This window comes from Triturus cristatus, chromosome 3_1 (genome assembly GCF_964204655.1).
Source record: "Triturus cristatus chromosome 3_1, aTriCri1.1, whole genome shotgun sequence".
Taxonomy (NCBI): Eukaryota; Metazoa; Chordata; class Amphibia; order Caudata; family Salamandridae; genus Triturus; species Triturus cristatus.
Window position 1 is genome coordinate 750449670 of NC_140583.1, and position 22883 is coordinate 750472552.

At 41.1% G+C, this 22883-nt stretch overlaps 1 protein-coding gene across 1 annotated transcript in view; it reads right to left on the reverse strand.

The window, feature by feature from the left end:
* LOC146860915 (mucin-5B-like) overlaps positions 1-22883 on the reverse strand; it is a 189786-nt gene that overhangs the window by 12236 nt on the left and 154667 nt on the right. Inside the window, 3 exon segments of the mRNA XM_085646182.1 lie at positions 7111-7255; positions 10185-10316; positions 16433-16589. Coding sequence (XP_085502308.1) covers positions 7111-7255; positions 10185-10316; positions 16433-16589 — 434 coding nt within the window.

Below are 22883 nucleotides of genomic sequence, written 5' to 3' on the forward strand. Positions count from 1 at the left end.
TTTCCTCCAGATGCACTCTAAGTGCTTATATGCTTTTTCAGCTAAATTGAGTTCATCAGTAAACCAACGCACAGAGTTCGGCCTCCTGGAATTTTTGTTACCCCATGTCCAAGGCACAGCTTCATCCAGTGCTGTCGATATCCAGTTTTCAATCTGGGCGCTAGTTAGAGTGACATTGTCCCAAAACTGGGACGAATTACGTAGGAGGGACTCAGTAAATATTTTGGAATTGAGCAAATTAAATTTCCTTCTTCTAGGCACTTGTTTTGCTATGGCATTTAAAGCAGTCCTGTGCAGCGGCACAGTAAACAGCACCCCAAAATGGTCAGACCAGAGAACTATTAACGGTTCCATAATTTTGATGGTATGGAAGTTGGCAAAAATTGGGTCTAGGATGTGACCTAGTTGATGAGTTGGTGTAAACACTCTTTGGGTTTGGTTCACCGTATCCATTTCTCTACAAAGAGCTAGAGCATCCAAGTTAGAATCTTTATCAAAATGCATACTCGAGTCACCTAGGACTAGCAAATGTTTATGGTGTGGAGCCGGTAGTACAATACTCTCCGCCAAACTCGAGATGAATTTGAGATATGGAGCCAGGTGGGCGGTAAATAAAAAATACTGTGAGAGCAGCATTTCCTGCTAATGCAAGCGAAAAGGATATAGCTTCACAATTCTCAATATTGCTGTCTTTGATTTTATAGCCAACTTGTGAACAATAGCTATCCCTCCACCTCTTTTTAAGAGGCGGTCCTACCATAACCTACTGGGATTGTATCCAAGATATCAGGTGCTGAGTTTTCACTTAGCCAAGTTTCGTTCAAAAAAAGATTGTTTTTCAGTGATAAATTTGAAAATGTTGTTTACTCCTAAACTGAGACATAATCCTAACTTTATCCTAACTTTACAACTTTCCGCATTCAGAAAAGGCATTTAGGAGTAGTAAAGCTAGGAATGCTAACTTTACTACTCCTAAATCCCTTTTGTGAATACCGAAAGTCGTAATGTTAGGATGTTGTCTCAGATTAGGAGTAGTAAAGTTAGAAATACGAACTTTACTACTCCTAATGCCTTTTGTAAATACCAAAAGTCGTAAAGTTTGATTCTGTCCCAGACTACGTTTGTGAATCGGGCCCACAGCATCCAGCATGTCCGGAGAAAGAAGTCTATATGGCTTCAAATAAAGCTGGAAAAATATCACCTTGCATTAATTTGCCCCCAGAATGCAGCCCATATGTCGCTGTACTTGTGAATATTCCCAAGCTAAGAAATGGCCAAGAGGAGAGTAATGAAACACTCAAGAATAAAACACTCCACTGGTTGGCCAACAATTGCAATTTTCCTATGATAGGGGCTAACCAGATTATACTAGCACAAAGAGTAAGCTGGATAGGTCCCCTTAGAAAAGATTTTGAAGGAGATTGCGTTGTAATAAATTTCAAGACCTGCTCTTGGGCGAAAAATACTCTTAAACATGCCCCTGCTCCCTCAGCCTGGGAATATAACACCACTTTACTACCACTAGGCTATTTCTATAGGCACTTACTGGAATCCAGTTTCCCAATTAAGTCTCATCACCCAACGAATTCCCGCTACGTAGATACGTTGAGATTAAGCTACTATACCCCTGTCCCCACATATAATAGATTCCAAGTATTTGAATCCATGGAGGACATTGATTGACATAATCCTGGCAAGGTCACTGTTCATGTCCATAATTCCTCCCCTCACATAATGAATGAAGTTTTTAAAACTGTAAGAGGAGAGAAGGTTTATCAAGATATTTCCTATACATCCATAACTGTAGAAGCCGTTCAGTTACCCACCACCCCCGAACTAACTTCGGTAGTTGTTGATAAAGGAACTTTCTGGACTAACAGGAATGATAATATGGATGTTATCTCATCCAACCTGGCAATTGATGAAGAAACAGTTGATGGCACTCTAACTGCCAAACCTAATTTGGACGGTGGCCTCAGAATAATCACCTGGAATATAGCTGGCCTAAATAAAAAATTGGACACTCCCTTCTGGAAAGATTTTATTAACACAGGACATGACATAATATGCCTTCAAGAGACGTGGAGAGAGGAGCCTATTTTTATTGAGGGTTATTGTGCTTATTGTTTGAATGCAGTGAGTTCCTTCTCTGGCAGAGCAAAGGGAGGCCTTCTTGTGCTGATTTCAACCAAACTTAATTCTTGTAAAATCAGAAGCTGTGTGTCAGTGGGTGTCCAAGCTCAGGTACTATGTCTTGAGTTTGAGGGAGGAAAAAACCTAGTTTTGATTAATTATTACAACAACATATTTTCCAAAGAGAGAGATAAGATTCTGACACCCCTGGATGCGGAATTAGAAAGGGTACTGGAACTTCCGGGTAGTCAATCGGTCATTCTATGGGCGGGTGATTTTAATATCAGCCCGTGTATGTTTGCTATGAATGATCTTTGTGGGTTACGCAGGGAGAGCGGAAACACACAGGATGTCGATTATTTACATTTCTCACACTGTACGTATGGCATGGTCTTAAATCAGATGTTAGCTAAATATGATTTGGATTTGTTAAGTTGTACCAAAAATAGAGATAACGTTAGCTGCCCTACTTTTACTGGTAGAGATGCCAATACATTTATTGACCATTTCTTACTTTCAAATAACACTGTTTTCTCTAATTTATGGGTTAACGAACAAGCTTTGAGTGATCATAATAGCATTTCCATTTTACTGCATTGTTGGGGTGATGAAGTGAGAAATGCTAGTAACTGTATTAACTCTGTCGAAGCTGTAAGACCAAATGGAATGAGGATAAGATGGTCAAGGATTATCCCACATGAATTATTAAAGGAATTGTTGGCTAAACGCAGCAAGGAAATAGAGTACTGCCTTGGCGAGGATATTTCATCTTCTATTATGCTAAATAGGGTTTCTATGATTAATGAAACAATAGACAGTTTATTGACCAGGAAATTCAAGAGGGGAAATAAAATGAATTCTGGTTGGTTTGACAATAATTGTACTCGCGCTTTACATGAGTTAAAAAGAGCCCTGAGCACTAAACCAAGAAACCCCTCAATTATTAAGAACTGTAGAATTATGTATAAACAATCACTCGCCAATAGGAAAAAAGAACTCCAAGAGGAGGCTTGGGATAATCTCAGCCTGGCCGCAGACACAAAAAATAGCAAATTATACTGGGAGACTATTAATAGTTCCTTTTTAAAGAATGACAGCGCCCCTGAGTTAACTTCACATGTTAATTGTTATTCATGGATGGAACATTTTTTAAATATGTTTAATCCAGATGGGATTGTTTTAGATCTTTTATTGGATAATGACCTTTCCTGGCCCAGGTTACCACTGAACATAACCCTCGATAAGGTCTTTGAAGGATTGAATAATAGTAAGGGAGGAAAAGCTCCTGGCCCAGATGGGGTCCCGCTCGACCTCTATAAAACCGAAAAGAATTTGTGGGCCCCTCTTTTAACCAGATTTTTTAACGCAACTGCAGAGGGTCAACTACCCACATCATGGGGCCAGTCTTTAATAATTCCTCTTTTTAAAAAAGGCTCTAAGTCGGAGGCAAGAAATTACCGTCCTATTTCTTTATTAGATTCCTCCATTAAAATTTTGAGCAGAATTTTATTAAATAGACTTGAAAATTGGGCCACAGATAATTCAATCCTATCCAAGGCACAATATGGTTTCAGGAAAGGCCTGGGTACCCTGGAACAGTGTGTAAATCTTGATCTTTTGATCAATAAATACACTGTTGCTAAGGAGGGTAATTTATTTCTTTGTTTTGCTGATTTGAGCAGCGCTTTTGATCTTGTGGATCATCAAATGTTTATGGGACGTTTTACTAGAACTAAATGCTCCAAAGGAGTGCGTCTATTTCCTGGCGCGGCTCTACTCTCAGTTATCCTGCAAGGTTCGTTATGGCCCCCAGGGCGAATGCACACCTTTTTTTAAAGTCGCAAGAGGCATCCGTCAGGGTTGTGTTTTAGCACCGTTTTTATTTTCACTTTTTATTAATCAGATCGACTCAATTTTATGTAAACTACCCTCGGATGCTCCTATCATTAACGGGAATGTAACCCCAATTTTATTGTACGCTGATGATGCCGTACTTATGTCAAGAACACAGGTTGGGCTACAACGTCTTATGGACAGATTTGTGACATTCATTAAAGAAAGAAAATTGGTAGTCAACAAGTCTAAGACATTTGCAATGGCTTGCGGGAGGAAAGCTAAATCAACCACCACCTCCTTTTACATTGATAAAGCCAAGATTGAAACTGTCAAATGGTTCTGTTATCTAGGAATAACATTTTCAGGAGATGGGAAATGGAACCAAGAAGATGAAAATGTTAGATCCAAGATGATCAGAAATACTACTAGTATTTTTAGATTTGCTGCCAAATTGGGTCAAAGGAGAATAAAAGAAATGATGACAATTTATAATGCTAGATGTATCGCTGCTGCATTATACGGGGCAGGCGTGTGGGGACACCATAGTGTAAATGCACTACAGAATGATGAAAACAGGTTTTAAAAAAAACTTTTATGTGTTCCCCCATCAGCTTCCACCCTGTTGATTCACAAGGAAGTAGGTATTGATTATGTTGCGGACCTAGCCTCTTTACGCCCATTATTACTCTGGCGGTCTATTTGGTCTAAAACAGAAACGATCTTTACACAATCAATTATCAAAGATTGTTTGAGGCTTGATAACCCATTATGTATACCCTGGCTGAATTACATCTGTTATTGGTTCGACCTTTTATTCAAATGTAATGTCCGCCTGAACCCTGAGGCTTCAGGATTGATATCTAAGAAAGACCTAAAATTGACGTTTCTCTCACACAAGAATGCAACCAGAGAGAAGCAATCTAGAAATCTAACAACTATTGTACAGTATAATGATTTGAACCTAAGTAAAGGCTTCCAGGCCTACCTTTCCTGTGTCACACGCACTTCCCACCGTTTTGTGCTTACGCGTTTAAGATTGGGGATAGCCCATCACTTAGTCTCTTTTCCACATATGAAAATTAGATCTGATAAGATGTGTCCTTGCGACAATGTCTCAAAACGAAGTTGCTGTCATTTTTTACTGTTCTGTAATTTTTATAGCCATTTTAGGAGATTTTATCTAAAACCCATCTTTTTAAAATACAATGTTCGGTCCACAAAAACTGCACTGAAATTATTAACTACTCTGGATAGCCCTGACATTTGCTTTTTTACCGCAACTTATATGATAAAATGTGTTTTTATAAGGAAGTATATAGTCATTCCAGTATAATTCTTGTTGTTCTGCGTATTTTGCACTTCTGTTTAGTACTGTATGTAATTCTCTATGCATTATAATAGTTTGAGGTCTGTATGAGTTGCACCTGCACTTTTGGCCCTTACTGCTTTTACAATATTTTATGCACGGCACTTTGCTACTTTATGTGTATTTGCACTTTTTTTGAAGGTCCTTCTATTTTTATCATGAAAATCTGTTTATACTTATGTATAAAATATAGTGTATTTTATGTAACAGGTCCTCTTATATAACATGTAAATTTTAAAAATCGTATTATGTGTTTGTGTGCTTATATGGTTGTACTTTTCCAACCGAATAAAGCTTTTTGAATTGAATTGAATTGAATTGCATACTCGAGTCACCTAGGACTAGCAAATGTTTATGGTGTGGAGCCGGTAGTACAATACTCTCCGCCAAACTCGAGATGAATTTGAGATATGGAGCCAGGTGGGCGGTAAATAAAAAATACTGTGAGAGCAGCATTTCCTGCTAATGCAAGCGAAAAGGATATAGCTTCACAATTCTCAATATTGCTGTCTTTGATTTTATAGCCAACTTGTGAACAATAGCTATTCCTCCACCTCTTTTTAAGAGGCGGTCCTACCATAACCTACTGGGATTGCATCCAAGATATCAGGTGCTGAGTTTTCACTTAGCCAAGTTTCGTTCAAAAAAAGATTGTTTTTCAGTGATAAGTTTGAAAATGTTGTTTACTCCTAAACTGAGACATAATCCTAACTTTATCCTAACTTTACAACTTTCCGTATTCAGAAAAGGCATTTAGGAGTAGTAAAGCTAGGAATGCTAACTTTACTACTCCTAAATCCCTTTTGTGAATACCGAAAGTCGTAATGTTAGGATGTTGTCTCAGATTAGGAGTAGTAAAGTTAGAAATACGAACTTTACTACTCCTAATGCCTTTTGTAAATACCAAAAGTCGTAAAGTTTGATTCTGTCCCAGACTACGTTTGTGAATCGGGCCCACAGCATCCACCCTGTATCAATTGTAGGCACTAAACTTCTGAGTAAGTCAGAGAAATTAGTTATCCTAGACCGGATGGTTACATTTGGCATGGATTCAGGCCCCTAGACCCTGCTGGACACGACAGGCACAGACAGACTTGACTTGCGTGCCAGTGACACGCCCACTGTGCACCTCTGAGCTGCGGCCATACATAAGTAGATGCATCCAAGGGCATGGCCCAATCCCCCCCAGTCCAGAGAGGACAGGGTGGGCGGTGATGGCACCCTCCACACCCTCCTCTCATGGGCTGGATCAGGTACGGATGTGGGCAAAGAGCCGAAAACCTAGCCAGGCAACTACGGCACTTAGGTGCTACAAGGAAAGAAACTAGAAAGTTTAAAAGGGAGCCAGGCACCTCCCCCCATTAAGTGCTACAAGGAAAGTAAAATTTAAAAGCACACGCAAGGCAAAGCAGACTCTTTACTCCGGATGGTGCTAACACTCGTGATGGGGGGGGGAATATCAGGCCCCTAGAATGGATAAATGTTGTATTTTTTATATATCAGTAAAGGAGCTGGTAATTGTTTATTTCCTCATTGTTTTGCAGTGATCATTACAACTTTTATAAACTTTGGGGTCAAATATAGCTTGGTACAATTGGAAGATCTGCTAGAAATAATTGAATGTCCCATCTGTGCTATTTAGATGGTATGCATAGCAGCACGCTCTAAACAGAACAGACAAGAATGATATTCTCATTTGGTGGAAGTCACACATCTGGTCAAATCTAAATAACCACCATGAGTCTGTCAACTGAAGAACTCTCTTGAAATCTTACCAGTTAAGGCAGCTCTCGCATATATCTAGCTGATCTCCGACATTGTAATACTTTCCATCAACATCATAACAACCACATTGTGCTATACACTCCATGCTGTTCTCTTCAAGGTAAGGTCTGTCTGTGGGACAGTTAGGATAGCAGCCTAGAGGAACACAGGAAAAAGAAATAAAGGTGAACATGATCAGAAAACAACTGGATCCAGGTGGCTGCTTTCATGGCAGAAAACTGAAGACTAATTTGTGGGATGATCCACTCTGGAAACATGTTTTTGAGAACTAAGAAATCTCTGTGAGAGACGCCCAGTGGGTCCAAGCTGAGAGGTATGCATTATCGAATATACTATGTGAATGTAAAACAATGAGTAATACGATGAAGGGCAGTTTATTGCCTATACATTTTTGTGAATAAGCAGATTTGAATAAGTTGAAATGTTTTCAAAAATATTCCTACATCACATTAACACTTTATTTATACAAAATATTTTATTTTCAGTTTGATTAAAGATTGCTGTTTTACATATCATATAGATAACTCATATTCATACATTTTTCATTAATAACATATAACTATCCACCATGCCACGTACACCTACAGTGTGAGGATTGAGAAATCTGTTTTAATTCCACTGCTTCTTGTGAACGTTAAAACACATGAGGTCCCATTTATAGTCTTTTGGAAACAGAGCACATCTCATTGTAATTTTACACCACCCATTAATAATATTCTCATGAACATTGTGTTATTTAGTATCATCTCATTCATACCCTAGGATTTCTCCTAATGATCATCATGATGGTGAGTAAACATTCAATATTGTACAATACACAAGAAAAACCTACAAAGGATATTTTTTTCCAACTTTATGCACACAGCTAAATTAAATCTCCATGAAGACCAAGTAATAATTCATTCTGGTAACAAGGACATGATACTAAAGTTTGCACCTCATCTGTTCCTTAAGTAAAATAAATATCTCATCCTAAATTAACATGTGCCTTCATCGTTCATACTCAGCAGCTCCTGCCTGGCACTAAAAGCCATTATAGGCATAGATTGCGCTCAAGAAATATATTTAACATAAATTATCTTAACAGGTCAAATTATCTGTTTGCATAGTTTGTGAATTCTTTGATCTCAGTGTACTTCCAATAAATAATTGTTTGTTTCGGAAACGTTTATGAATAGAAAAAATGAATGTATGACGTTTCAGCGCTTGCATTCACAACGCATGCCTTTACAATGCGGTCGTTACCATGACCGCGTTGTTACCACAAGTGCAATTACATTGCAAGTCGTATCAACGACTTGCTGTAGGGGTCGCGCTGGAATGAGGAATAGTATTAATTACTATTCCTACTTCAGTTTTTGCAACAGCAGGGAAGGTGTTGGATTTAAAATCCAACACATTCCCTGGTGTTGCAAGCCCCCTACAGCAAGTCGTTGATACAACTTGCGATGTGATGGCACGCATGGTAACAACACAGTCGTTGTAACGACCGTGTTGTGAAGCCATGCGTTGTGGAAACAGCGTTGTAAACAATGTTCCCCAGAAAAAATATATGAACAGATCTGCGGGTTTTCAAAGTGTGAAAGTACACTTTTTATCATTCTCCTACTAACAACTGACATTAGGGAGTTTGATATGGATTTTGATGGCTTCCACACTCTGGAGTCATCCCAGTTGAGCCACCATATTGGGATTCCATTACTGGCAAAATAAATTTTGGATGGCAAAAGAATCATGCCAGTTAGCTGGTAGCAGTGGCTCAGAGGTAATACAGGATCTAAAACAAATCTGTTGATATGGAATTACCTAACTACATAATGTCAAACCTGTCTTGTTTTCATTGAAATATGCATGAGAGTTTCCTTCCATGGACAAAGTGTCCTCAAGCACTTAATCAGATAAAGAGAAAGCCTTTTGTAGGAGGGAGCAGGCAAAATGTTCCAGCACAGATATGCCCTGTGGAGACAGTCAATGGGATAACAACTTTGGATGACCATGTATAATGTAAGTAGGCCTGGCTCCAGTTTCCTCAGATTTCTAATTTCTTGTATAACAGTCATGCACTGATCCAGACAGATACTTTTGCCCACTTTTTTAGATAGGCCAGGACCCATAAGAAATGTGAGTTTATTGGGCACCTGCTGCTCAATGTATTTCCCTCAGAGATTTTACCTGCAGCAAGCAAGATAAGTCTTCTGGTAGATTACTGGGGAAAAACATGCATATTCCACAAGTTTTTCCAGCAAAATTCAGAACCGTCACTATTTTCTCTCATGCATAATTACATGGACCCCTGATACACATACATTCAGAAGAGGGAAATAACAGGGACTTTTAGAGGCCACTCTTAATGAAGGGGAATTCCCATAGGCGGAAAATTCTGAACTTTTGCCCACAGTCTGGTTCCTCATTATAGGTATTGCATCCACTGGGTAGCTGTGACATTGTACATTGAAGAAAACATCCTCTACTACTAAGAGATAAATGGTTTGCTTTCATTGCTCTGTCATGATGTTGCTCAGATTTAAGTTTAGGTTAGTCACAAAGTAGTTATGGTAGTTAATTAACAGTGGGCCTTATTCACAAAAGCAGTTTAAAGCCTGAACAACCAGATTTACAGCTAAGTACAAGTGTAGATTTATGATTTTCTGAAATGCATACAATATCCCAGAAACATGCATCCAAAGGGGTCCCAGGCCCAGACATCCATGCTATTCCTGGCAAGATCATGTGAAATTCCCAGCAGCATACTAAACCTGCTGTGCAGAATGCTTCATAGCAGAGAACTCCACTCAAAGATGAGAACAGGATCCCTGTGCTAACACACATGTTGTTTATAATTTTTCCTTCACAGCTCCTGCTATATAAACATTTTGGGTGGGGAGTTTCGGTGTCTTGGTTGGGATAGATGAGTAGGCCTAGATTGAAAATGTTTTAATAGAAATGTTGTCATGCTTAGGTTCCAGCTGTCTGGGTGACACTTGGAAACAGATAGTTGCAAAGAGATGTCTAAGCACCAAAATGCATAGAAACTGAGAAAACTTCACAAAGGCACCTTACATACCTTCTAAGCCTGGTATATCATGGAGGCACTGTCCACTAGGGTTACGGCATGTCTTCATGCAGGAGGCTCCACAGGGCTTGTAGTGCCACTCACACCGGCCATCATTTCGGTTGTAGTAATCACAAAACAGAGCTGTCATAAGGAGAAATAGGAATACAGAAACATTAGTTAGATTAGGAGTGTATATACTGTCAAAGCTGTTTTCCTTCAACTAAATGTCACTTAATGTGCAATTCCTGTGTAAAGTTTCACCTCTAACATATTCGACCCCATATAGTTTTGAGGTGAGTCCCTGGGCATTACTGTCAAGTGATGCCCTTCATTTGATATGTGCACTGTTTGATTCTATGATGATGTTCAATGGAGGAAAGGTCCTTGATTACCAAAGGTCTCTGGATAATGGCTTGAGTAATAGGGGATGAGACAGAGAGGTCCAATAGCTGTCCCAAGCTAGAATTTTGAATTGGACATCAGTGTGGCCTAGGCTAGAGTGCTCATTTAGGCATCAGTGTAACCAGATCCACAATGCTATACTGGGCATAGTTGTGTTAATTTGGGCCATTTCTGTGGCAACACGAAAACTTAAAGCAGACTTTAAATGCTAAGCAAATAATTAATTACCCTGGAAAATGAAATTCATTATTGGATTTTTTCCTTTTTCAGTAATTTTTATAGAGTCCCAATCTTTTAATTTTCCAAAGCATCTAGTGGTCTCGCAAACAACAACAATTTATGTTAATTGTTAGTATCTGTGCGGGAGGAACTATAAAATAAGTACTAAGGATATTACCACATTTCTCCAAAGAACTAAGACAAGGACAAATGTAATAGTGGTGCATTGTGGCTATTTAATGCCCCATTGAGTACTAATAAGCATTGGGGTATTTATGGAAAGACAGTTTTGCAATGGCTAGCATCTGTGCAAAACATTCTCTTTCAACTTTGACAGTGAAGAAATGGTTGTCATCGGAACACTTTTGCACTGCAGAGAAGGACACATGAAGGCTCAGTTGACTAATGTTTTCCTATGAAAATGCACTTCTACTGCCAGAATTGTTAAGACCACAATGTGGTCATCATATTGATGGGCTCCAGTAGGAGCGCTCTTGGAAGTAAGTGTAACTGTATTAAAGCACTTGACCATCCAAAGCATCCAGCTAAAATAGAATGTTAGCTTACATCTTAGTCTTTACTTCCAACCTAGTGCCCTGGTGCTGGCGGCACAAAATATTGCCTGATTACGTACTGTGGAGGAGATATGCAGCTTTTAGCAAAGAAAAATTCCGTGCCACGCTGGGCAAAATATTTTAGGGCCACTGGTGGATCAACAGTGACTCAGTTTTGCAAGCTCGATTGGCCAGATGACTGGACCTGTAAACCTAAATATTTCTACCAGAAAGTAGGTGAACAATACAGGAGACATTACAGGGTAGAGAGTTTAATAAAATAAATAGAACAAGCAAACCACTTGCATAACATGGAGAGTTGGTGAGATCCAGATAACGAGAAATATTTATGATGGCTTCCTGGTTTGTTTTTGTGTTCCTTGAAGGCATCGCATGTTGGATGAAAAAACCCATTTGGCTCGGCAATTGTCTTTCATGAGCAATCGTTAGCACTCCTTATTAGGTCTCGATGAGCCAAAGGCTCGAAGAGACATTTTATATGTGGGATTTTCAAAGTGCTACCCACACTTTTGGCTGGCCTAAACCTTGAGTGCACGAGATCACATGCACGTGCACAGCTGCTCCCACTCCCCCCTCCCTTCTCTATAGCTTTGGCTCCTTTGTTTTTTATTACACCCTCCCTTCTCTCCCCGCTGTTTTCACACTACCCCCTCCCTTCTAATCAGTTTCCTTTCTGCTCCCTTGATCGCGTCTCCGATCACTTTAACTACTTCAAATGCAGCGCGCACCCCTGCTTTCACTTGCCAATGCATGCTTGTTATGTTTAATTATGCTCCTCGTGATTTTCGTAGTGCGCACATTTCATTTTGTAAATAATTTCTGTAAAGTACGGGCTTTATTATGTTACATTATGTATTATGCTCAGAAAAAGCTTTAAACTGTTTTTTCTTTACTTTTGGTATAATCGCGGCACCCGCGCTTTACTTATAACGTTAAAAGTAAAGCGCGGGTGCCGCGATTATACAGAAGGTAAAGAAATAGATTGATAGACTGAGATAGTGTCGATAACATCTGCACCCTTACACTAGGACCCCGACCGAACACCTTCAGTGAAAAGCTCTGCCCCGGCTTCCCGCCCTGTGGGCTCCTGTTCAGAGCCCTGGACAAGACTCGAGCACACCTTTGCCAATAAAGGCTCACTGTCGCACAGCAGCTCCTCCTGACCTTCCATCTACATACCACCCACCCCCCTCCCCGCGCCCTGTAGTGACCGGAGTGCCAGGTGTCCTGTGTCAATCAGTGAACGGCGGAGCTGGGGAGAGGCTGGGGCTGGAGGGGTGGGTGAGAAGCAGCCAGGCTGCCGTTCCTGCTGCACCCAGGAGCCCGCCAGCGCGTACATTCGAACTTCGCTTTACTCTTAGCGCCTCTGTGAGAAATAACACCCACTCCACTCAGCATGGCGCTACACGGACTAAAAGTGCTGGGATTCTTGGTTAGTGGTGACTTTTTCCATAGTTATTTCAAACTGCTGCTTTTTAGATTCTCTGTTCCGAGTTGACATTTAAAACAGCTACCAACCAAGATAAAGTTACTTATTAACTTCTGCCACAACATAGTTATTTTTACACAAACCATTGCAAAATACGTTCATTTATTCCTGTTATTTATAGCGCTTAAAACGCCTAAGGTACAGTGTCATGCGCTATATAAATAAGAAGGGGTTGTTAATCGGAACATACCAATCTTACTCTGGCAAAAATATCTATTTTGTGTGTATTGTTAATCAGTGTCTGTTTGTGTTCAGCAGTACTAAGTACGCATCACTTGCATTAGATTGCACCGTGCGTTGTTTAAATCCTCGGATATCCCGGGGTATCATGTTCACAATTTAAATATTACTCACTCTCTTTGTAGTGGATTATTAGCTCTTGAAAAGCTTCTGCGCAGTCTTTACACTGGTTTTCCCTGAATGACAGTAAGTTCCCTTCTCCAAAAGAGATTGTTTTAAATCTAAAGCCACAGAAGAAAAGAGAAGCGAGCCTCCGGCCGCAGGGCGCAATGGGTGCGCAATTATTTCAATATTACGGTACGCTCGTCCCCTGGAGCTTCGGTAGATGCTTTAAGGTGAAGCTCGTATTCTGCTAGAACTCACGCAGCACCTTCAATGCTTTCACTGTGAGGCTCTGCCTGGGAACGTCAGCTGTTGACATCTCCCTCTTAAAAGAGATCCGGCTTTCTCTCTCCCAGGTGTGAGATCAAACTAGACGATTTTATGGAGCACAAGATCACATAGGGCGCTCGCAAGACACACAGAGGTGTCTGACGATTGGTTTCTGGTCCTTAAATAAGCTTACATTATTCGGTACATTCAGCCTACCTCGTGAATAAACAGTCCGCGTGATACATTATGGTTTGTCTGAGATATCCTTTCTTTCTAATAGGGAATTTGACAGGCACTGGCTGTCATCTCTCAGAGTTGTACAACAATCATAGACACATTGAATCTTTAGGATGATGGCAAATAAATCCAGGGTACATGAAGTCAAACTATACACCCACATTTTCTGATTCTGCTTGGATTTTAGGGAAAAATCCAGAGAAAAATGGCTGTTTGCAGATGAGTTGCTGTGCAGTGAGTGGATGATTCCAGACAGGTTTTCGTTCCTAGTGCACTCTGCCGTGGGTGAAATTTCTATCACTTTTGACTCACTGCACTATTAAAGAGGTTTGGGTTGAGGACATGGGTGAACAGAGAAGTACCCTAAACAAAATGTTTAAAGAATGAAGTGTACCGCAGACCGCTGATAACATGGACAGTTGCAAGTATGGTACGTGTTAGAGTATATTAAGGGCTTATATGATATACTGTTGCGTATATGTTGTTTTATGGCATGTATGCCATGATAGGTTACAAAATGTTTTTGTTGCTATGGTAAGGTATTTTATAGTATGAATTTAATTTCGTTTCATTACTTATGTTACACATTATAATTGCTATGTTAATGTATGCAATAGAATGCTATTTTATGTTATGTTTTGTTTGCCATGTTATGGCATGTCGTTTCACATATCTTGTTGTGGTATTTATTTCAATTATTAATGTTACATATGATATGATTCTTAGCTTAAGTTATTCAGAAGTATGCTATATTATGGCCTGTTTATAACACGGTATAGCATGTTAAGTCATAGTATGTTTTGGTAGTTAGGTGTATTACAGAAGGTTATGTTTTATCGCGGTATGTACTTTACATGCTAACGTACTGCGTTGCATTGACATGCATCCTATGTTGTGTTATGTTCCACAGTGCGTTATTTCCAATTCCCTTCTCCAGCTCGAGAGGAGATGAGCTCAGTACCAGAGATAATCATGGAATCAATTGTTTTTTAAAAAACTTTTTGGGGAACAGTGCATGCTAATCAATCCACTAATCAACGGATTAACTACACACATTTACACAACTTTAACATTACTGATTCCTTTCGGATAGATATTAAACCCCATGTGTTCTACATGAATTGTATTCATATATTTTATTTGTAGCTGTTCAATGTCTAGGGTAATGTTTGCACAAGCATTGGCATAGCCAATAGGTCTCGCCTTTGGAACCTTATAAGTATTTAGTTATGCAGCACAATATCCTTGGTGCAACAACATCAACTGTTGCATGGCTGAACACTTATAAGGTCCCAAAGGTGAGACCTATTGGCTATGCCTCTCAGTCCCGCCCTCCGCCACGTGCCTCATGCTTAGTTCTTCCTCGTTCTGGTAAACACAGAAGCGCCTCTGTCTTGTCTTCTAGGAGCAGGTGGACATGCAGGCGATCCTGGCAAGGGTCCTCTCTCTGGGAAACGTTGTGTTTGAGCCCCAGGACAGCGGAGGGGTGACAGTGTCCCCCAACTCTCGGGGATGGCTGAAGACTGCAGCGGTGAGTGTGTAGGACTTCAGGGTGTTACCCATGGTGCCCAAGGCACTGCGCCTTGAAACAGACACAATGCTGCAAGGAGCTATTCTTGTCACAAATTGCCAGTGTCCTAAACTTTCAGATTTTCGCCTGAAAGCCTTGTGACAAGCGCTGGTCTCCAAGATACAGGATGTTGCCGTTTGTTGAGCCTTGGAGTCTGACTTCCCCAACACTCATTCCTCCCATAGGAAACAAGCATTTGCAATGCAATAGGTCTCGCAGTGACGCAAATTTAAGCTATTGGCATTGTAAATGACAATACTTTTTATTTATGTTTTTAAAACGAAAACAAAAATAAAAGGCATTGTTATTTGCAATGTCAATAGCTCAAACTCGCGTAACTGCGAGACCTATTGCATTGCAAATGCTTGTTTTTGTAATATGTTATACAAACGACAGCACAGTCTGAGTAAAACTATGAAATCTGAGTACTAAATCTGAATGCTAAGCCAGTGTTTAAAAAAACCGGATTGCTGGTCTCACTATCAGAGCTCATCATTCGAAAGATGGTAGCAATCCCACCAATCCTCTCAGAAATCGCAGATTAATGACTAACTCTAAAGCTCTGACACTGATGTTAATACTTGTGCACTTGCTTAGTTATATCACCAACCAAGGGTTCCAGCTGAAACATCATGAGAAGTATATTGAAACTGAAAATTTCAAAAATGCATATATATATATATATATATCCAGTGTAGGCATTTAGAGGTAAAATACCTAGATGAAGGATAATAATACTAGTATTCATAGGGGAGAAGAGGGTGTGTTACTGCTTCTGTGGACTGTTAGCAAGCCTCTGATGAAAGAGTAGGAACTTTGAAATGTGTCAGGCTATGGAAAATGCACACACACACATGCACACACACACGCACACACACACACAAAGCTCCCATTCCAAGTTCAAAAACAGGCACCCACACTGCCAAGGTTTGTTTCTAATACTCCAAATTTATTTCAGCAAAATATAGCTACGATGGCAAGACGCGTTTTGGCAGTCTCTTTAGCATCCCTATCCTTTTCTCTCCCTCTTTCCCATATTTCAGTACCTCTGTCCTTATCTTTCCCTTCACCTACTGTTTCATAGTCTCCTTCTTTCAAGATTTACTCCCCCTTCTCGATTATTGTATCACTCAGTGCATTAATTGATACTCACGGCAAACTTCAGGAGTTCTCCAGGGAATACAAATACAGGCCTTATTGCAGGCATCAGCATAAGCAGCAACCGCAGTGCAGAAGCATTCACAGTCTCCACCAGTGTCGCAGGCACATGTGTCACTTAAACAGGCATCATAATAAGGAATTGCGTCCACCTGATGGGAAAATGTGAGAGCTAATTTTAGAATCTTAGGTTTATTGAGTGATCTTCTTCTTTGGTGCAATGTTTCCATTTTAATCGAGCCCTCTCTCATATTAGGCTCTTGGGGCCTTCTCCATCTTATTGTGCTTGAGATTGTGTGAAGCACAAGAGCACATGCTGATAATGGTGGTGGTGGTAAGCATAAGTGGCGGGGCAAACAAATCAGTCATATTGACCCACTGACAGGCACTTAGACATTGTGAATGCCTTTATGGTTTACGCCAAAGATCCAAATCATATGTCATTATAAGCACTGTTCATGAAGAACCACGACTTAGGGCTCTGGAGGTGAAGCTGAAGGCAATGTGAGGTTCTAACAGTGCCTGTCAGTGGGTCATAACATTTAAAATTAAATACGTACTTACCCACTGGCTCGCCTCCTCCTATCCTCTATTCCTCATTGTTCCTCAGTCCTGCCTGGAGCACGTGGTTTTAGAGTTAACACTATTAACCACTCCCGACGCTGCTCTCATTTTATGATAGTGTTGAGCAGCATGACAGACGCACCAGGATTGGTTGGAGCCTGCTGGCTCGATCGATACTTCCTCAGGCACTGGGGGCCTGTGCCTGCTCAACCCAGCTGTCTAAGACAGCTTGAATTGGCGAGTTTTAAAGTGAACATGTCTGACTGACACAAGACAGTCAGCCAAGCTAAAGTGACTTGCACACCTTAAACGTAGGTGCCTGCCACTCCTTCCTGCTGGCTATAATCCGCACTGACACTCAGCTCAGGAGTAATGTAAAATAAAGTGGTATTAAATAAACTTTATTGCCATTTTACTGTTCGATAGGGGCGATGCTCCTTCGCCCTCATGGTGGAGCTGTGGTTTCATGCTGAGACCTAAAATGTCACAAATAGAGCCATCATCTGTTTTCGGAAGAGTCTCCGGGCCCTGGTGCTTTAATGACTGGGATATATATGGAAGATGCTGAGATTTTTAGATTAAAAATGTTGATCACAATATCGGATATTTTTTTCCCAGTCTACAGCTTACTTGCACAGAAGTACTTCTACTGCTGAGCATAACCATGATGATCCTTCCTGGGCCCCTATGAGTCTGCAGAGATCATTTTCTGATGTGTGTGTTTTAAGAAGACTTAGGTGATCCAAGGGCTATATATGACTTTGTGTGTATTTCAGATAAGAAGGATGATTTCCATGGGAATCATAAGATTGTATAGGGACTGACAGCGTGAACAACACACTGCTAGTCGCCATAATTTTGCTAAAGGTTGACTTCTGCATCACTGCTTTCCCCTGTCTGTGAATTGTTATTGTGAGCATGGTTAGTGGTCTTGGCCCAATACATTACATGAGACTGGAGGGAAATGCCCCAATATTAAAACCACCACCATTCCCTAAGGTTCTACAAATTGGTTAAATATGAGATCTAATTCATATCCAAACGAAATTCTCATTTTAGCAGCTGATTTATATGTTGGCAACAGTGAAGCAGTTCTCATGGCCCATCCACCCAGTTTAAATGCGGGCAGACCTTTGGTGTAATGGCAGCAGAGGCTACTCCTTCTCTGCCATGATTACACCCCTCCGACAGCCCTTACTACAACCAAAGTTAGCTGGGCAGACATACTATATAGGTTTCACTTCCTGTCACTGACGGGAAAACCCTGGTGGTAAGGGGCAGTGAAAACTGCAAAATGCCCCCTGTCACCACTGCAGATAACTCTCAGGGCAAGGAGGGGACTGTTTTTGGATGTTCAAAAACAAAGTCCTGCTTTGCAGTTTTGTTTTTGAAAATAAAAACAAAAAAGTAACTTTACAGTACAGCTCAGCGTTACAATATATTACAGGAACTGCTCAGAGGGGCAGTTCCTATCAATGCTTGAAATGTTTCGCCACCCGACGGATATTTTAAAATTGGTCATCAGAAGATTGCCTGACCGCCAAATTTTAAACTGGCACTTAGTCTTTTGAAAAAGATAAAAGATTTAAAATGAAACATTTTCTTTGAGAATTATCTTTGGTGACTATGCATGAGGAGACCAGCTTCAGATGTTTTTTTGTTTATTTCACAAAAACATTTCCTAAAATGTTGTAACCACACAAAGGGGTCAATTATTGATTTAGACCCCAACAGAGATCGGTAATTTAAAATGAATGAAAAATCAATGCAGTATTATAAATATATCAGCAATATGTATAAATTCATTTAAAACAATTCTAGATTTTTATTAATGTATACAAATTATGACAAGCAAATTCATTTGGTGGGGAACTAATTAAACGGGCAAATCATTAGCGGTAAATAGATTGTATCTAAAACATATTGGTTTTAAAAAGCAATGCCGAACTTCTACCAAGGCAATAATAGGGCAAATATATAACACATGGGCATAGCTTGTACTCCTCCATTACATCGCTTGCATAATTATCCCTTATCACTTGTTTTGACCTAGTGCTTAGCATCGGTATTTAGAGGTAACATTCCTCGACGAAGCATTATAATACAGCATTAAACGTTTTGTTCTAGAGTAAATCTCACATATTGTTGGTAAGTCTTGTACTTTAGGGTAGCTGAGAGCAATGAACAATATCTAGCTTGAAACTTAGAAGAGATCATGTTTAAAAAAAATAACCTTAAGTGTGCACGTGACCAGGACTGTAGGAGGGTTATAGGGCAAATTAATCTGTTGCGAGGTTTTCTTTAAAAGTATAAGTTACTAGTTCCAACCTTAAAGGTGACTCTCAGAGAGCCTTCTTCCGCATGTAGTAGGTTCTGTGCTCATCTGATTAAGTTTTAAGTTGGCCGTGGTACTTGTATAGGCACTAGCTCACAAGAGTTCTAAATGGAGTGTTTGTACAAGTGTAGCTTGGCTCGTCGTGGTTATTTTACAGAGTAATGTCCATTCAATCATAGTCAAGGTATGGCATTTGTTTATGGGAATATACTCTAATGCATATATCAGAGTGGAAGGAATTGTAGCATAATATATTTCAAGGAGTGAGTGGAATTGTGTCTTTTCAGAAGAAGAATAAAATCTTTTTAGGTCATTCGTATGGGCTGGTGCCTTGAGTTCCAGGTGCTGGGGAAATACACTCCCAGGATAGATATATGCTTCTACTAATAGTTTACCACCTAATTTCCAGTCAAAGTGAACATTTTCTCCCCTAGACGGTACTACTTTTGTTTTGGAGATATTTACCTTCAAGTCACTTGTTTAGGTGTACCTAAGAGAAGCTTCTATATTGCGTTTTAGACCGATCGGTGTGAGGTCAAAAATTACCACACCCTCAGCATACATTAAAATGTGTATGAAGCATGAAGCTATTTTAGGGGAGTAAGTTCTTTATTCTTAGGAAGCACTCGGGTAGGTCACTTAGTAATAAGAAGAACATCAGAGGGGCTAATAAGCATCCCTGCCTCAGGCCAAGTGGGGATCTTATAAGTCAGACCATTGACCCCTCCTATCTGGACAATGCACCACATTGACGAGTGTAAGGCGACAATTAGCCTTAAGAGAGCGTCCGGAATCCCCAAATCTCATAAATGTCCTTCCAAGCTTAGTTCTATCGACCCTGTTAAAGGCTGTTGAAAAGTCTATAAGCAGACTATAGACTAACTGCAATTTAGTTGTTGCATAAATATCAATTATTGTTTGTAAAAGCTAAGCCTGGGCAAAGCACTACGCTACGCTCGCGTAGTTTGCGAAGTTCGCGCTACTTCGCACTACGCGCATTGCACGTAGCACAGTGCGAACACGCGTAGCGTAGTGTTGCGTAGTGCTGCGGTCATTTTTTGCTTGCTCGCGGTCCTCAACGTGAAGTTGGCGACCGCGAGCAAGCAAAATGACATCCCGGCGAGACTTTTTCCTTGTTCGAGATCAGCAACATCAAGTTGGCGATCGCGAGCATGGAAAATAAACCTCCCGGCGAGATTCCCAACGCGAGGAGGTCAGGTTTCTCATTGAGAGTGGTCGCGTATGCTCGCGACCGCTCGCGATGAGAAACTACCAGTTCGCGTTTAGAAAGCTGCTGCTCGAGTAAAAATCTACTCGAGCAGCAGAAAACTACAGCTCGCACTGTGCAAGATGCCATTTTCAATGATTGCACAGTGCCGTTGCTTGTCCGCACTGTGCAATCATTGAAAACGACATCTGGCACAGTGCGAACAAGGTACTATGCAGTTCGCGAAGTGCTACGCGTAGCTCGCGTAGTGCGAACTGCACTTTGCGTAGCTTCGCGAAGCGCTACTTCGCGAACTACGCCCAGGGTTAGTAAAAGCCCAATATTGTCAATCCTGGAATGCTTCCTCTGTAGCAGCAGGAGGGCAGTTGAGGGCGGGGGGGAGGGGAGGGGTTAAATTAGCAAAAAAAGGCACATACCTTTAAGTAATTCCAAAGCAACAGGATATCCGCGGTAAATCTGCCACTGTGCAGCTATAGGAAGTTTCAGGTGTCTCTTTCAAAGGTGATGCAACAAAATGCGCCAGAACAATTATAGCTTTCCTTGCTCCTTAGCGTGCGCACGATTTTGCTCATACACAGCCTTATTAAATGAATAATTACCAATAAACGGCACTCACTTTCTAGATTGTCTTCCATGACTGGCACCAAGCTGGGAGCACCAAAACATTGATCAATACTAGGTGATCACGTAGTCCATTCCCAGAGGTCCTCAGGCAGCCCTTCTCCTGGTCTGCCTTTATTGTCATTTGCCTGTGCAGCAGCAGCACACGGGTGAAAGAGTGGATCTGTCCAGATCTCTACAGCACATGGGAGGGGCAGCACTGTTTCGCCTCTTGCTCGAATCTTGAATGCGTTGATTCCCTATGGGTTAGGATTGGGAAAAGGATCTGGCTGCCGGTCACACTACAAATCTAAGGGACTGGGAGCTGATCTCTTCTACTCTAGTCATCCTGGCACTTTGTTGTGAAAATGAAAGCTCCTAGTTTAACATCAGTGGGGGAGCTTTCAAAGCTGCGACTGGCAGCCAGGAACCAGGGCGGGGCCCGGTGCAACTGCCTGCCGTTCAGATCTTTACATATGGGACAATTCAGGAGGTGCCATTACATGGTGGAAGGCAGAGGTTATGCATAGAGAAGCAAAAAATCTGCAAACTCCGGAGCTGAGTTTGCCGCCCACTCCTATTTATTGTAACAATCACAGAAAATAAATTATTTAACATTCTTTTCTGTAAGCCAAAACCCAATCTTCCAGCTGCCCTCTCCTGATTGGTTTGCCTCTACCAGGCTGAGCCAAGCTATCTTAATGACGTGTGAAGTAACCTGCTAGAGAGACAATGGATTTCCTGTAAGAGGAGAACTGCAGCTGCAGAAGCTACAGGCAGGAGGGTGGAGTGGCCAAACTGGTCTTCAAAGGGACGATTACACTTTCAGGCAGCAAAGGCTCACCTTCACATCCTGCAATCCCAACCACACAGGAGCCCCTGTAATTAGATTAGGGAGTGGGATGAAAGGGGAGTGTTAAGAAATCTTACCCATGCCAGTGGGTTGGCTTAGCCTGATCTATCCTCCAAGGAATGTCTTTCTCCACCTTGGATTTTGGGAGAATAGTGCTTTCTGGGGCAAGAATATGCCACACTTTGGAGGAAGTGGTCATACACCTGGGGGGCACCCTGCTTCCCATTGGTCAGGGATAAACCCCTGCTTGAGGTCCAGGAACACTGAGTAAATAATATGGAACAGTTGCCACGAATCTCAAATCTGCTTCCTCCAACTACAAGGAGATGAAGGACTGCCCTGCTGGAAACCTGGTCTGCACTCTAATGGTCTGCACCTTAAAGGACTGCACATGCGGCACATTCTGGGACTATATCCCTAAGGTATTTGCCTTGCTTCATGAAGGATTAAGAAGTAAACTCCCTGCAAGCTAAAGGTTAATAGAGCCCACGGGCACAATCTTCATCAAGAAGTCCCCATCCTGGAGTGTGTCCAGTGGATTTTTAAGGATTTCGTCAGGTGCATTGTGGGAATTGTAGTCCTAGCATTCCAAGGACCATCTCAGAGATTCGAGACTCCTGGATTGATGTTGTGGACACTATGAACCCAGAAGTTTGGAGCAACATTTGTGAAAAGCTCATTAAGTTGACCAGGTGCATTGTGGGAGTAGTATTCCCAGAGCACAGGAGGCAAACCAGAGCATATGAACCCTTGCTGATGCTGTTAACAAACTTTGCTGCATCAAGAAGCACTTCTGGAAGTAAGCCTAAAAGTGTTACATTGTGGGTGGCCTGAACTCTGGACCTTGTCCTGGTTCAGTGCTTCCT